Below are 16981 nucleotides of genomic sequence, written 5' to 3'. Positions count from 1 at the left end.
GAGATTAGATATGAAGAGATTAATGTTCGACTTTTTTAATTATATCATTGATATTAAAAACTAAAATTCTAGAAGAAATAGATATGAAGAGATTAGATAATTTAATGCATGATTTTCTTAAACCATTTGAATTTATTTTTTCCTTATAAATGATATGAGAAGTAGTATATTATAGTATGATTACAAAACAATACTAGTAAGAAAGTATATTACATACTAGATTGAAACAATTGAAAAAAAAAGGGTTGTAAGGCTTAATTGGCCTTTCCCTATACACTTAAGGCAAGTTACAAATTGAACTGGTTCCATTAATTTAACTTCAATATGAGAAAGTTCATGCATCTGGTTATCATCTCTACAATAGATAGCAGTTCCAGGGAGATGCTATATGACTTGAGTAAAAATTATTGATTTCACTGTAACTGATCTGACTGTGTTTTCTTCTTCTCAGCAAGAAATGGTTTGAACATCATTATTATTCCAATTGCTTCAATTATGTTCAGGACAAAGAACACTATATTGGTGCCTGCAGTCAAATAAATGCACATCAGTAAGTAAGCTCCTAGCAAAAGAAACAATGCCCTTAACAGCTGCATTGACATCATGGTCTAGCTAGCGGGAACGGCTAAAGGGTTTGGAAGGCCTAAAACAAGCTTAAGAATGAAGCCTAAAGCAAACTCAAGGGTTTTTGAGACCTAAAACAATTAGTTCTTAAAAATATTTTTTTGAGGTATTCTTTTCTTGGAGGCCTAAAGGAAGGACTTTACCTGTTTGAGCCTTGAACCGCCCTATTAGCTAGACAATATTTTATGATACCACTGCACACATGTTGTCTACTCAAACATATCTCCTTCTGCATTTACTCTTTCTTTGTTTAGATAGTAGAAATAAATGCAACATCTCATGTGCACAAAAATAAATTAGTTGAGCATCATACCTGAGAGGAATGAAGCATCCATCCGCTTTTGTGACCAAGTTAATCTGCATTCACCATCATCATATCAGAAAATTAGATATAATTCTTAATGTATGATACTTTGGTAAGAAAGTATGTGGTTAAGAACTACTGATGAAAACTCTGTCAAGCCAATTGCTAATGGATCAAAGTGGAGAGCCGTAATTTCTATTAAATATCTTTCTATGCCAACAAGGGTCAAGGGATACATTGACAGGTAACATGATACCTTTATCTTTCAATCTAGTTCACTATAAAAAAACCATATCATAAAGGAATTTAGAATGGATGAAATGAAAACCCTACAAATTGACATGCCAGTATATTTGAAATTTTTTGAACTGACAGGTAAATCTAGTAAAAGCTGAAACAAGAACACTCACACTGCACCACCTGTAGCAGGACCAATAGCTTTGAACAGGGACATGCCTGTCATGGAAATGCCATTAGCTGCACCTCTTTGGTGTTGCTCCTGTTTTCCAAATGAAAATGTCATATATGTCACAATCCATCAACAAATAGTCTCAACCATTGTATTAAATAAAAGTTGCAATAATCCAAAAAATTACCACTGCTCGGTTTTGTAGGAGGAACAAACCAGTTCTAATGGTGGTCTAAATTCAACAAAAAAGAGTTCAATCAGTCAAATTTGTAACATGTAAAAACTTTTTTGAATCAATTTAAACACTTAAATCACTATTAAACAGTTAAATGAACAGAGAGGTTCACTTACAGACATAATATTCTTTAGAATTGAAGCAGTAACTATGACTATGGTTAGTGCAACACCTGACAACAATGCTATGAAAGGGTAGCTTTGCAAAAGAGGTATTGATAACATCTGCATATGGGACCAAAGTAATAGGACATTTTTCAAATAACAAAATTTGAAATGTTAAAAACAACGGTATAATAGCTACAATTTGATGAAAACTAACCCCTGTAATGCGGCCAATTCCAACAGGTCCACAAGCTCTTTCCACAAATGGATAGACCAAAATTTGGTAAATGATCATTGCAACACCTAAACATTGGAGAAGTGAGTTAGTAATTATAAAGTATCAATTGTACAATAGGAAAATGAAGATCAACATGATAACAATTGAAAAACTGTTATTTTCATGCTTAAAATTGATACTAAAAGCAACCTTTAACACTTAGAAACTAGCTTGAAATCATGCTTTTGTTCATATTTTTGGAAATAAGAGAGTTGAACAGGTTTATGCTTGATTTCAGTGTTTTATGCAGGTTTTAAGGTGAATGTGGTGAAAGAAGTGAAGAAAGATAGAGATGGAATCAGAAAAGACATCAAAAAGTGCAAAAGGAGAAGCCGCAACTACCGCTCAGCGGCAATTTACCGTTGAGCGGCACTCAAGAACCCACGTTGGCTCCGCTGAGGGGTGAAAAGGCCGCTAAGGGGAGGAAAACAACTCACGCACTTACCGCTGAGCGGCACTATTTTGGGCTTGGGCCTAATTTTCTGTATTATTATGAACAATATATAAGTTTTAGGTGTTCCTAGGGTTTGTATCTTTGGCTGAGACGAAGCAAACACTCTCTTTTCCACCCCTTGAAGGAAGATCTTGGATGCTCAGGCTACCTTTTCATCTTTCTAGGGTTCTATCTTCCATTCTTTCATTATTGTTCATCTAGTTTCACCATGAATATGGTGAACTAAACCTTGTATTGTTGTTGGGGAATCAATGTAGTTTTGTGAAACTCTCATATATGGAATTAATGTTTTAACATCTTACTTTAAGATACATGCTTTCTTTCATCATTAGTTAGGGTTTTTCCTCTTTGCTTAATGCTTGCTTTGTTTAACTCATTCATTGCTATGATATGGGAACGTACGGGGAGATCTAGATCCGGGGAATTTCTCCCAATAGCATATTGGTTGCCTTTAAGCTTCTGCACTTCAGAATTAATTACTAGGAATGCTAGGAATTGTATGAACTCATAATTAAGGATAGGCCTTCTTGACAAGGTAATTTAGAGAGTGGCATTAACATAGATGAAAAGATTGATGAATTCCTTAAATATATGAGAGTGGACAAGATGAAATTGATAACCCCAACAACATACTCATCCATATAATTCATTACGTGTTTGTTTTACTCTTTTTGCCATTGATCAACCTCATGCATACATGTTTAATTATTGTCTTTTGCATTAAAAACCTACAATCAATCGTTCACAAGTCTTAAATAATCAACAAATTAGATAACTAACTAGGCTGTGAGTCCTTTGGGAAAACGATACTTGGTCTTACCTAGTTTTATTACTTGATACGATTCGGTCACACTTGCCGATTGTTAAACAAGTTTGTGGCACCGTTTTTGGTGTTCATAAATTTGTCATCACAACACTAAATGCAAAATTTTTCTATAGCTTTTTTCTCACTCTCAAACCCAAAATCCAGACAATTTTGTAAAACTTTAGAACTATAGGAATAACTTTAATGTGGTTCAAGTGGTATCCTACAATGTCAATACTGTTTCAAACATTTTATGATACAAAATAGCCTATCTTTCATGCTTCCTCTTTCGTAAAGACAAAGATATAATAATCTTGCAGTCAAAGTTATAGCATCTTGGTGTTGCACTAGAAAATTTTGGCAAGTAATGAATAAATAAGAAATTTTTTTCTATACATTAGTTGACCAAAGTTTGGCAATCCAAATCCGTAAAATTCACATAAATGCATAAAATCTATGTGCAATATTTGCAGATAAAAAATTAGGAAGGAAACATCTTATTGAAATAAGCAACATTGCGAAAATTGTTAGTTCCAAAGATTCACCTGTTATTGAAAGAACATTGCCAACATCATTTGTTGAGAAGTTCAACCCCCCCAGCTTTCGAGGGCTGACACTCCATAATGAGAAAACCTAATGAAAGCAAGATGAATGAATGTAGTTCACTTAAGCAGAAAAAGAATAAAAATCAGGAAAATCTAAATAACATATATCAAAGGAAATGCATAGACCATTTGTAACATCATCAAGATCAATGAGTGATACCTCTTGATAAGCAATATCATGAAGTGAGAAAACACAGTAAATTATGATAGATGACATCAAGGGCCAATTCAAGAGGAGGTTTTCATTCTTTTGACTTGTCATGTCTTTGCCAGCTCCACTGTTTCCATTTTCCAAAGCTTCAGCATCTTCCACGGATTCATCACTACAACTATGGGTGTGAAGTGTTTCCTGTAGGCATTTTAAACAATTATATAGATGATGGTGATAGGGGGAGCTATTCAACCCTTAATATCTATGTTTTTTATGATGAACAAAAGAATAGTTTTATAGTTTCTTGCACAACAAATAGCATAACAATTGTTTCATCTTTATTGTGTTTGTGCTTGATATATGAATTCATTGTTTGTAAACGAATCATGCCTAAAACATATTGAACATTTCATTTCTGGAAGAAATAATCGGTTAAACAATGTATATAATCTGTTAGATTTCTCCAAATATCATTGTATGATTAACAAGGGAAAACAACTGTATAGTAATTGTTGTAATTTGAGATAATATCTTTAGAATCTTCCTAATTAGAGGAAATAGATACATAATCTTTTATTTTATTTTATTTTTCCTAGTTTTCCTAGTTTCCCTATTTCTCTTTTTAGGAGAACTAAATTATTACAAATAAAGGGTATGAGAATGTATTTTTTATGATTGAGAATAATAAAATAAGTCTTATTTTCAACTTGGTGATCTTGGGGCTCGATTCCGCTGCAAAAGGTCGCACCGCCGCCGTTGTCCGACCACCGCCGCTGCCACCGTTGTCGGTTGGGGTCGTTGATAGGGAAGAAAGGTGCGCCCAACACCGGCGCTCACAATGCTGGAAGTCGCTCCGTGAGAGGAGCCGCCACGTGCAGCCACCCCTGCCGGTGCGTGTAGCCCATGCGCCCACCTCCGGCGAGACCCACTCGCCGCCGCCGTCACAGACAGGGTCGCTGGAGCCCCCTGTGTCTATTCCTAGGGTCGGTGATGACTCATTTTGCTGTATTTGAGTATATATGAGTTTTAAGTTTTGCTCCTTTTTTCTCGGTGTGACCCACTTGCAGTCACCGCCACAGAAGAGTCGCCGAAGCCTCCCGAGTCTATTTTTAGGGTTGGTGACGACCCGTTTGGCCTTTATTTGAGTAGATCTGAGTTTGAAGTTTTTGCTCTTTTTTCTTGGGTACGTGATGTCCGAAGAAAAAAGTATTCCTTTGGGGGTGCCTAATGACCTACCAAATATAGGAAGTACCTCTTGGTTGGATGGTCATAATTACTTACAATGGAGCCAATTTATTCTAAGGATTCTCAAGGGTCGTTCAAAACGTGATCACATAGATGGAGGAGGACCAGGACCAAACGATCCTCATTTTTCAATTTGGGACAAAGAAGATTCATTAATTATGACTTGGATGTGGCAATCCATGATTCCTGAGATAAGGAAAAATTATATGTTTTTCTTTTGCAAAAGAAATATGGGATGATTTACAGAGTACTTTTTTCTTTAAAAAAGGATCTTGCTGCTTACTATGACATCAAGAATAGGATATTTAATACAAAACAGGGCTCCCTTTTCGTATCAGAATATCACGGAATCCTGAATGGTCTTTGTATGGAACTCGATCAGATCCAAACAATAAAGATGTGTAAAACAGATGCTGCCGCTCTTGGTGAATTCATTGAAGGGGAAAAAACCTTTAAATTTCTCCAGGGCCTAAATCATTAGTACGACCCAATCCGGGTTCAAATTTTTGGAAGATAAAAATTACCACCCTTATCAAAAGTTTTTTTATGGTAAGAGGAGAAGAAACTCGGAGAACTGTCATGCTTCATGGAGGGATCTCCAACATAGGCTTTGCCATGACAATTGGAAAGGGAGTCCACAAGGGAACAAATGCTGGGGAAAGACGTTTGAAAGAGGTACTCATGGGGATTATTGTTCATACTGTAAAAGATCTAGAGATACCAAAGAAACATGCTTCAAACTCCATGGAAGAAAGAATGTTCTCGAGCGCATGGGAAACAACAAAGGGCCTACTCAAAGATGGGTAAATCATACTACCTCAGAACGGGAAGCTACCAATCAATCTAGTCCTTCCTAGTCTAATCCACCACCACCAGATCTTGATATGAAAGCTTATAAGGAGAAAATTGAGTGCTTGGAAGCAATAGTTGAATCAATGAGTAAGCCCTCTGGATCATGTACTTTGTCCATAAAAGGTAAGATTTGTCTCAATATTGTTGGTCATGTGTCTCAAGGTATTTGGATCCTTGATTCGGGTGCAATTGATCATATGACACCTTTTAATGGGTATTTCAACTCATATGGAAAAAGCAATAAAGAACAACTTATTATAGTTGCAAATGGTCAGGGTATACCTATATGCGGCTCTGGGAATATATTTTTGGACTCATCTATTATATTGAAGGATGTTTTACATGTTCCTCAATTAGCTAATAGTCTTATCTTTGTGCAAAAACTCACAAAGGATTTAAATTGTTCAGTAATATTTTTTCCAACTTATTGTGTTTTTCAGGACCTTGCCACGAGGAAGACGATTTTAACTGCTAAGGAGCAAAGTGGGTTGTATTTTTTAGAGTTTATGACCAAAGCAACACACAAATCATGAGTCAACATGCTACATCTGAGACGTGGGCAAAATCTCAAATATGGTTACATCATCAAAGGCTTGGGCATCCTTCATTTAGTCTTATCAAGTCCTTATTTCCCCATTTGTTTACCAAGGAGTCTGTTGAGTCTTTTAATTGTGATATTTGTCAAATGTTAAAACACCATCGTGCATCTTATCCTATTAGTAATAAAAAGAGTATTTCTCCATTTGATTTAATTCACTCTGATGTTTGGGGTCCTGTCATAGATTCTATTTTCGGAGCCAAATGGTTCGTTATCTTTATTGATGATTGTACCTATGTCACGTGGACATACCTTATGAAAAATAAATCCGAAGTTTTTCAAATTTTTGTTAATTTTTTCCGTCTTGTCCAAACTCAATTTGGAAAAAATATCAAAAGAATTAGGTCTGATAATGGTACTGAATATGTGAATCACGAATTTCTCAATTTTTGTCTCATAATGGTATTGTTCATGAACGAACCTGTGTTAATACCCCTCAACAAAATGGGGTTGCTGAAAGAAAGAATCATCATCTTCTTGAAGTAACTAGAGCTCTTCTTTTTCAAATGTCTATTCGAAACAATTATTGGGGAGAAGTTGTGTTAACTGCCACATATCTCATCAACAGAGTAGAAAATAAGACTTATTTTATTATTCTCAATCATAAAAAATACATTCTCATACCTTCTATTTGTAATAATCTAGTTCTCCTAAAAAGGGAGATAGGGAAACTAGGAAAACTAGGAAAAATAAAATAAAATAAAAGATTATGTATCTATTTCCTCTAATTAGGAAGATTCTAAATTAGGAAGATTCTAAAGATATTATCTCAAATTACAACAAACAGGTTACCCACTCGTATCTTAAATGACATTAGTCCTATAGAGTCTCTATTGTCTTTTGGTCCTTCTTCTTCCCTAATAACAAGTCTACCTAGTCGAGTCTTTGGATGTGTTGTTTTTGTTCACTCTCATCATCCTAACCGTGGTAAATTAGATCCCAGAGCTCTTAAATGTGTCTTTATTGGGTATTCTTCTAATAAAAAAAGGGTACAAATGTTATCATCCTCAGAGTCGTCGCGTCTTTATCACCATGGATGTCACCTTTCATGAAACAAAATCCTTTTATGTCAGTCCACCACTTCAGGGGGAGAAAGCACTTGAAGTGGATGAACTCTCCTTCTTGTCATTACCATGTTTGTCTTTGTAGGATGCCCAAGACCTGAGCAATGAAGCTACCATAGTCCACAGTGAGGAAGAAGAGGAAGACAAGTTTTTTGCCTAAAAATATGAAAGAAGAGAACAACCCACTTCGACTCTCGAGCAAGAAAATTTGTCTAATCTGGAGGTGAGGATCCCTGAAGATATCAATGAGGAAGAGGTAAGTATTACTGAGGATTTACCCATGGCATTGAGAAAGGGAAGAAGATCATGTGCTAAATATCCTATTTCTCAGTATGTTTGCACTAACAATCTCTCTAATAAGCACAAAAGTTTTATTGCTGCCATTGATGCCACAGAAATTCCTACCTCAATCCAGGAGGCCATGAAACTTGAACATTGGAATAAAGCCATGAAAGAAGAGATGAATGCATTAGAAAGAAATTCAACTTGGGAGATTGTTGATAAGCCAAGAGACAAGAAGGCAGTAGGGTGTAGATGGATATTCATAGTGAAACATAAGGCAGATGGGACAATAGAAAGATATAAAGCTAGATTCGTGGCAAAAGGATATACCCAAACATATGGGATTGATTATGAGGAGACATTTGCCCCAATGGCAAAGATGAATACAGTTCGAGTTATTCTCGCTTTGGCTGCCCATTTTGGATGGGACTTACACCAGCTGGATGTGAAGAATGTCTTTCTTCATGGAGATATAGATGAGGAAGTGTACATGGAGATTCCCCTGATAACGGTTGAAAAATTGTTACTTTTATACTTAATTTTGATATTAAAAACACCCCTTTTGACTTAGAAGTTTGCTTGAACTCATGTTTTTGCTTTAGTTTTCTAAATAAGAGAGTTGAGATTATACTTGATGATTTTATCACTAAATTCCCTTGATTTTGTAGGCTATTGGAATGATTTGAAAGAAGAGTTAAAGTATCAAATAGTTGGAATGCAGAAAAGTCAACAAGAATGCAAAAACATCAACCAATGTAGAAAAGTCAACCAAAATGCAGAAAAGTCAACCAAAGTGCAGAAAAGTAGCGCTCAGCGCTAGTTTAGTGCCGCAGTTATCGCTGAGCGGCCTTTTTGGACGTTGAGCGTCAGTTTCGTGGGCTTGGACCTGTTTTCTGTTATTTTTTAGTTCTATTTAAGGACTTGCACGTCCTAGGGATTGTATCTTTTGATGGCTTAAGCACAAAAACACATTTTTCACCCCTTGGGGGTAGATTTGGGGATAGTGATAGCTCTCCTCTTCTCTTTCTAGGGTTTTTCTATTTCTTCCATCCTTTCATTCCATTGTTCATCTAGTTTCACCATGTCTATGGTGAACTAAACCTCCATTGTTGTTGGGGATTGATGTAACTTTTGTAAACTGTCATGTATTGAATTGATTCTTGATTATATATGCTTTACTTCATTAATTGTTAGGATTTTTCCTCTACACTCTATACATGCTTTGTTTAACTCATTCAATTGCATGATCATTGATTTTGTCGATATGGACACATACGGAGAAATCAAGATCTGGAGAATCTCTCCCAAAAGCAGTATTGCCTAGACATAGGGATATGAGGGTTGGTTGTCTTTAAGCTTCTGTGCGAATGTAATGCATGATTAATTGCTAGGGAGACAAGAAATTGTGAACTAGTAATTAGGATTAGGCTTTCTTCACCGAGTCGGGTTTAAGGTAAATTAAAAAGTGACATTAACATTAATGAAGAAGACGAATTCATATATGCATGAGAGTAAACTAGGCGAAATCTAAAACCCAACAACAATACCATCAACTTCATTCATTCATTTTTGTGTTTAGCCTCAATTGATCAAATTACATTCATGTTTATTTTTATTGCATTTGCATTCAAAAACCCAAAAATTTATTCTTTAGAGTCTTAATTAGTTGGGTAATCACATAATTGTTTAGTGCAGTAAGTCTCTTGGGAAACGATACTTGGTCTTACCATTTATTATTACTTGATATGATTCGGTACACTTGCCGAAGTGTTAACAAGTTTTTGGCGTCGTTGCCAGGGATCAAAAATCAAGAATCAATTCAATACATGAGAGTTTACGAAGGTTACATCAATCCCCAACAACAATGGAGGTTTAGTTCACCATAGACATGGCGAAACTAGATGAAAATAATGAAAAGAATGAAAGATAGAACCCTAAGAGTTGAAGATCGGAGCTTCCACATCCAAAATTCGCCTATGAGGGGTGAAAGGAGTGTAATTTCGCCTCTTTCTGTCCAAAAATATGGGATTGATTATGAAGAGACAATTGCCCCAGTGGCAAAGATGAATACAGTTCGAGTTATTCTCGCTTTGGCTGCCCTTTTCGAATGGGACTTACACCAGCTGGATGTGAAGAATGTCTTTCTTCATGGAAATCTAGATGAGGAAGTGTACATGGAGATTCCCCAATGTTTTGAAGTGAAAAATGAAAGAAACAAGGTATGCCTCCTAAAGAAAGCATTGTATGGTCTTAAGCAATCCCCTAGAGCATGGTTTGGAAGATTTACAAAAGCAATGGTTTCCTTGGGATACAGATGTTAACACTTCGGCAAGTGCACCGAATCGTATCAAGTAATAATAAATGGTAAGACCTGTTAACACTTCGACAAGTGTACCGAATCGTATCAAGTAAAAATAAAATGGTAAGACCAAGTATCATTTCCCAAAGGACTCTCGACCTAGACAGTTATGTGATTTCTTGATTAAATTAGACTTGTAAACAAAATCATTATGGTTGAATTGCGAAAAATAAACATGAATGCAAGTTTTTGATCAATTGGATTGAAAGATGCAAAAGTGATTGATGTAAAATATGGAATGATGATGTTGTTGGGGTTTCCGATTTATCTTATCCCACTCTCATGTATTCATGAATTCATCTTTCTTCATTAATGTTAATGTAACTTTCTAATTTACCTTAAACCCCATGTATCGGTGAAGAAAGTCTACTCCTAAACACTAGTTTACAATGTCTTGTCTCCCTAGCAATTATTCATGCATTACATTCGCACAGAAGCTTAAAGGCAATCGATCCTCCTATTCCTATGTCTAGGTAATATTTCTTTCAGGAGAATTTCCCCAGTTCTATATTTACCTATATGTGTCCATATAGATAACATCAATGATCATGCAATTGAATGAGTTAAACAAAGCATGCATAGAGTAAAGAGGAAAAACCCTAACAATTAATGAAGTAAAGCATATATAATCAAGAATCAATTCAATACATGAGAGTTTCAAAGGACTACATCATTTCCCCAACTCTAGATGAAAATAATGAAAAGAATGAAAGATAGAACCCTAGAATTTGAAGAAAAGAAGCTTCCGCATCCAAAATCCGCCTCCAAGGGGTGAGAGAAGTGTGATTTCGCCTCTTTCTGTCCAAAAATATCAACCCTAGGTCTACTAAACTCTTTTATAGTTTATTAAAAATACAGAAAATTGGCCCAAGCCCAATTAAACAGCGTTCAACGATAGTTTTGGCGCTCAGCGGCAGGTGCGGCACTCAGAATGCCCCTCAGCGTTGACTCTCATGCGCGAAACAGTGTATTCAACAACACAGTCTAACGCTCAGCGGTAAAAATACCACTCAGCGGTAGGTGCGATACTTGAATTGGCCCTCAGTGGTAGCGCTTAAGCGTGAGACAGTGTACTCATCAGCCAGATTGGCGCTCAGCGGTGCAAATGGCGCTGAGCGGTGACAACAGTTCTTCTTTTGTGCACTTTTCCTTCCTTTCCTGAGTCCAACTCCTTGCTACTTCAAATTCTTTCATCCAATTCATCTTAATTCTTGTCAAAACAAGGAAAATCAGGCATAAAACTCATCCAACTCTCTTATTTCCAAAACTTAAGCAAAAACATGATTTCAAGCTAGTTTCGAAGTCATAAAGGTTGATTTTAAGGTCAAAATTAAGTATAAAAATAACGGTTTTTCAACCGTTATCAACAGACAAAGCCAAGGAGATCATACTTTATTCATAAAGCACTCTTCTATAGGTAAACTCACTCTATTGCTTGTCTATGTGGATGATATGATTATTATAGGAGATGATGAAAGAGAAAAGTTAGCATTAAAAGAAAAATTGACAGCTCAATTTGAAATGAAAGACCTTGGAAAACTCAAATATTTTCTTGGAATAAAGGTTGCCTACTCCAAGAACGGAATTTTCATCTCCCAAAGGAAATATGTACTTGATCTCCTCAAACAGAATCACATAATTGGAAGTGAAGAAAGTGCTCCTGTAGAGAAGGCCCAATATTAGAGATTGGTGGGAAAATTGATTTATCTATCACACACAAGACCAGACATTGCTTATGCAGTTAGTGTAGTGAGCCAATTTATGCATGATCCAAGAGAGAGAGACATGAAAGCAGTTGACAAAATTCTCCAATACTTGAAGTCAAGTCCAGGAAAGGGGCTATTATTCAAAAGGGAAGACACATTGACTATGAAGATATATATTGATGTTGATTATGCAGGTTCTATTATTGACAGAAAACCTACTTTTGGGTATTATGTATTTCTTGGAGATAGTCTGGTAACATGGAGAAGCAAAAAGCAAGATAGAGTATCTCGTTCTAGTGCAGAAGCTGAATTTCGAGCCCTTGCTCAAGGAATGTGTGAAGGACTCTGGATGAAAATCATTTTGGATGATCTTAAAGTCAAAGTGGAACACCCGGTGCAACTACACTATGACAATAAGTCTGCTATGAGCATAGCCCATAATCCAGTACAGTATGACAGAACCAAAAACACATTGAAATTGACAGACATTTCATTAAAGATAATCTTGACAGAGGATTTGTGATTACAACTCATGTTCCTACATAACTTCAAATAGCAGATATTTTTACAAAAGGACTTACTCCGGGTAGATTTCAAGATCTTGTAGGCAAATTGGGAATGATTGATATTCATTTACCAACTTGAGGGGGAGTGTTGTAATTTGAGATAATATCTTTAGAATCTTCCTAATTAGAGGAAATAGATTCATAATCTTTTATTTTATTTTATTTTTCCTAGTTTCCCTATTTCCTTTTTTAGGAGAACTAGATTATTACAAATAGAGGGTATGAGAATGTATTTTTTATGATTGAGAATAATAAAATAAGTCTTATTTTCAACTATAATCGATTACATAAGTTGTATAATCGATTAAAACACGAAGCTATGCAATATATGTTTCATTAGTGTATTGATCTGTTTAGAATGAAAGTTGATTTGAAAATTTGCTTAAGTGTTGACATAACCGATTACATAAGTTTCATAATCGGCTGAGTATGTTTTATGTGTCAAAATCAATTTCATTTAAAGCCTGAACTGTTTTAACGGTCAAATGAATTTATTGCTGGCTTATAAGAATTATATAATCGATTACATGTGCATAATCTATTAAAATCAAAATAAGAAAACTTGGGAGAATATGTTAAAGCATAAGGAAAAACTTAATAGATAACATAAATTTAGTAATCAATAAAAATGCGTCACGATTTAGAAAATCCTATAAATAATGTCTTGCGCATTGTTTCAAAACAATTCAATTGCAATCAATTTCATAACTAACTATTTCATTGAGTTTTGATTACAGAAGCGTCTAAGAAGTGTCTTGAAGAATCAAGGATCAAATTTGGGTTTTGCACATCAAGATTTTATCAAGAAACTGGGCTGAATTGTTTTGATTGGATCTGCACTACTGGAGTGTACTTAGAAGATCAATATAGTGGAATTCCTTCAACTCATGTTGTTGAAGGAAGACTGGATGTAGGCTTGGCCGAACCAATATAAATTGCTTGTGTTAATATTTTTCTATCCTTTACTCTTTTGCCATTGATTCAACATTTGTTGTTTATGATTTCAAGAAAACCAAAGATTTTGCAAAGCTTTTGAAAATATCAATTTTTTAAAGCAAACTCCAATTTAACCCTTTCTTGGCTAGAGATATAAGTCATCTCTTTTCTAATAGATGAGGTAGACAAACTAGATAATATAGCCAATGAAGATGGTTCTACACTATAAAAAGTCATCAAAAAATTGTTACAAGACTAAAAAGCCACAAAACATAAAGAAGATAGAAACATACGTAATCAATGAAGAACCTTAGAAACATACCGGAATCCAGAAGCAGCAAATAATTACTAAAAATGCTACTGCTGATATTACAAGGTTGGGCAAGAGGTATGGAAACCTGCACAATGATTTATATGCTTTGGTAAATGAAAATCAGAGAATTATTAAAAGGATAAAATGATAAAAACACAAAGAAGAAAGGAAATCGAATCCAAAAGACCACTTACTTATCCCAAATGGAACCCTTTGAAAATAAATGTGGGTACTTCTCTACTGGCTACAATGAAAATTTTCCCAAAAGTATTAGATAAACATGTGATATATCTGCACAATACCCACTCACACAGAAACTTGAGTACTTATCAATGCAAAATGTGGATAAAAGAAAACAGAACATGCATGAGACCAATTTTCCTAGATGCATGAGACCATACTGTAAAAATTTCTATTCCTCAATCAAATACAGAATTTCAGGCATTGACTTTCTGAATAAGCAAGAAGTCTTTCAATTGAAAAACAAACTCATCTTACAGTATATACAAAATTAAAGGCTTTTTATGCAGGTGCATCCGATATTTATACTCCAGATGGCAAAGATTATAGAGAAAACCTGAGCCAAATAGCCTCCCAATGCTGGGCCAATGATTAAACCTGTGCCCCAAGCTGCACTGACCTAAAAGCAAATCACACTTTGAATTATTCTTGGGAAATGTAGTTTTAAGAAGTAATAGTATAAAATAGATGATGATGCTAACTGTTGATAGTCCTAGAGCATGGTGTTCATCTCGAAAAATTTCAGTGGCATAGGCCTGTTAAATAAAGGAGTTAGCAAACAGACATGTACAACCGGAAGTTTGAACTAAATTGAGCAAGAAATTTATGAAAGTGCTAACTATTTAGTGTTAAAAATATGATACCTTCACTGGTCCAACCATACCATTTAAACTTTCAAGAAGAAATCTTGTAGTAAGAGCCATCCAAAAACTAGTACTGAGGCCAAATAGTGTGTTGAAAATGACACTGAAATCAAGTAAGCACTGAGAATTATAGGAAGCTGAACAAATAACTTAAAGAAAGAACCAATCCTTTGAGAGATATACTTACACCACCACAATCCCTGCAAACATTACAGGCTTTCTACCATAGCGATCAGCAACAACTCCCCATAATATAGATGTCAAACATCTGCCAAGCATGAATGAAGAGCCTACAACATTTTCATCACACAGGCTTCCCTAGTAAGTAACTTGCAAGGATTGTTGAAGACTTCAAAAAAATGATAATGATAGAAGTAATCTTACCAATATAACCAGCATAAGAACTGATATCAGCTTCTGTTTTCGCAATATTAAAATCCCTTACCTGAAAATAATCGTTCCATCATTGAGGAATCTGGATATGTATTATACTCATCCATGACATAAAGTTAAACAGTAATCACAACTTTAGTTTTGTAAGTATTTCAGAACAAATAAAAAAACAGAACTAAGAGTAGTAATCACTTAAAAAAAGACTTTAGCATATTCCAACTACTCAAGTAAATGTATTCTAGAACTTCCAACAATGATGTTTAAGCATTCAAGTAAATGTATTCATAGAACTTCCAACAATGTCACAAGATCAAAATATACATCGAGTTCAATTGATAGCTAAACTCACCATGAAATAAAGGAATGGAAAGAGGGATGATATAGGCAGTGCTGCAGAGGACAGAATAAAGTACTATCAGAGCAAACTCAATAGTTTCAAATGACCAAAAGAAACAGAATAATGGCAACTGGTAAAATAGAGAAACAAATGCTGATTTTCCTTTCAAAATATTATGGGATCAGAAGGCACTGCTCTTTTTAGCCAAGGTACACAATATCACACATTCAAGATAGAGATGAAATATTCATGTAAACTTAATCAGACACCACAAAGGGGGGTCCTTTTCCTGATTGATTTAGTTAAAACACTAGTATTACAGCTTTAGCTTAAGATTAAACTGTTAACGTAACCTGTCAACTTTATTTTCAGTTTCAGCTTTGAATAAGCACCAAATTTAATGCCTACCTGGCTGAACTTTTAGCAACCCCTATGGCAAACTTTCTTTGAGTGATGCAAAAGAAGATAAGAGCAGTAAAAAAAGTTAGATCATTCTCGTGAGAAAGGCCCTTTCACAGTTAACACGAAGTTAAAGAATCTAAACAGTTAGTCAGAAGCTAGAACAGTAGCTGTAGCATTAGCAAACATTGCACTCACAAACACCCCAGAAGTCCCCAACAACAACACAGAAACAGGAAGCACCAACTTTTCCAGAAGTTAAAATGCTAAAAATAATGTCAAATGTTTACCATTGGACAACACCAATGTCCATATGATAGCAAGATTTTTAATGGGTACGCCTTGTCCCTCACTTAACTCTTTGGCCTGATCCACTTTGCAACCGGGGCAGTTATCGTAGTACTTCTTCCTCCCCAACAATGGCTGCTTCACGTTCTCCTCTCTCATGTTTGTGATATTGTTTCACTCAGGTCCCTTTTGCCTTTTACATGCATCAATCATTCAAACCCAGAAAAGATAATCAGAAAAGATAGCCACTTGCTAAGCGCACAATGGAGAATCACAAAGGGTGAGGAAACAAACATACATACATGCACACAATCAAAGGAGGAACTTTAGGACCCGTTCTTGCTATAATGCAAAAGTAGGAACATGACAACACAGGCTCTGTTCTCTCTCACATGTTATATGATGCCACCTAACAAATAATCCAGAGCCGTAGACGAACAAAACTAGTGGCATCATTGCACACGTCAGAGTGAAAAAAAATGTGCAATGGGGGTAGTGATGAAGGTGGAAAAGTTGTATAAGAAAGAATCGTTATTGGGTGTGAAGCTATTCAATCTACGTATCTAAGATCATATATGTGATTAAAATAGAGAAAATGAGTAATAACAAAACAAAGGGGTCTTACATCTAAAGACAGAGATAGGAATAGGAACAAAATGATGTCGGAAGTGAAGACAACATAATAGTCAAACACGGATTAGTTCCGAAATTTTGAAGTGATATCAAATCTGTGACATACCTATGTATGGCTCTAATTTGATTAGGTAAGGTTTGAAATAAAATTTGGGTTT

At 35.3% G+C, this 16981-nt stretch overlaps 1 protein-coding gene across 4 annotated transcripts; it reads right to left on the bottom strand.

The window, feature by feature from the left end:
- Positions 1–172: 172 nt before the first annotated feature.
- On the bottom strand, positions 173–16648 carry LOC108338846 (protein ZINC INDUCED FACILITATOR-LIKE 1). Of its 4 annotated transcripts, XR_008248829.1 has the most exons (19): positions 16493–16648; positions 16193–16383; positions 15516–15556; positions 15158–15218; positions 14961–15063; positions 14774–14876; positions 14612–14665; positions 14467–14529; positions 14084–14133; positions 13899–13974; positions 3978–4166; positions 3758–3845; positions 1894–1979; positions 1689–1796; positions 1525–1569; positions 1339–1427; positions 938–981; positions 768–853; positions 392–526 (listed from the first exon to the last, which is right to left on the bottom strand). XR_008248829.1 is itself a non-coding variant. In XM_017575890.2 (18 exons), exons 2-18 carry the CDS (start codon positions 16347–16349, stop codon positions 414–416), a joined length of 1470 nt encoding a protein of 489 aa, XP_017431379.2. In that variant the 5' UTR covers positions 16350–16383; positions 16493–16648; the 3' UTR covers positions 173–413. The 4 variants fall into 4 exon arrangements, 3 of the variants coding, with proteins under 3 accessions (XP_017431379.2, XP_017431380.2, XP_052733567.1); XM_017575890.2 differs by lacking the exon at positions 768–853 and having other exon boundaries at positions 173–526; XM_017575891.2 differs by lacking the exon at positions 768–853 and having other exon boundaries at positions 173–526; positions 16489–16591.
- Between the last annotated feature and the right edge of the window lie 333 nt (positions 16649–16981).

Source organism: Vigna angularis, chromosome 5, assembly GCF_016808095.1.
Source record: "Vigna angularis cultivar LongXiaoDou No.4 chromosome 5, ASM1680809v1, whole genome shotgun sequence".
In the NCBI taxonomy this organism is placed as follows: Eukaryota; Viridiplantae; Streptophyta; class Magnoliopsida; order Fabales; family Fabaceae; genus Vigna; species Vigna angularis.
Note: the sequence above shows the minus strand (reverse complement) of the source record. Positions and strands in the feature narration are given on the sequence as shown.

Bases quoted from the DNA above. Each gene is read 5' to 3' on its own strand.
- LOC108338846 (XM_017575890.2), bottom strand. From the start codon at position 16,349: ATGAGAGAGGAGAACGTGAAGCAGCCATTGTTGGGGAGGAAGAAGTAC. The intron at 15,064-15,157 runs GTAAGATTACTT...AAAATGTTGTAG, and splicing joins TTCTTATGCTGGTTATATTG to GCTCTTCATTCATGCTTGGC. The intron at 1,797-1,893 runs GTTAGTTTTCAT...TCCCATATGCAG, and splicing joins GAATTGGCCGCATTACAGGG to ATGTTATCAATACCTCTTTT.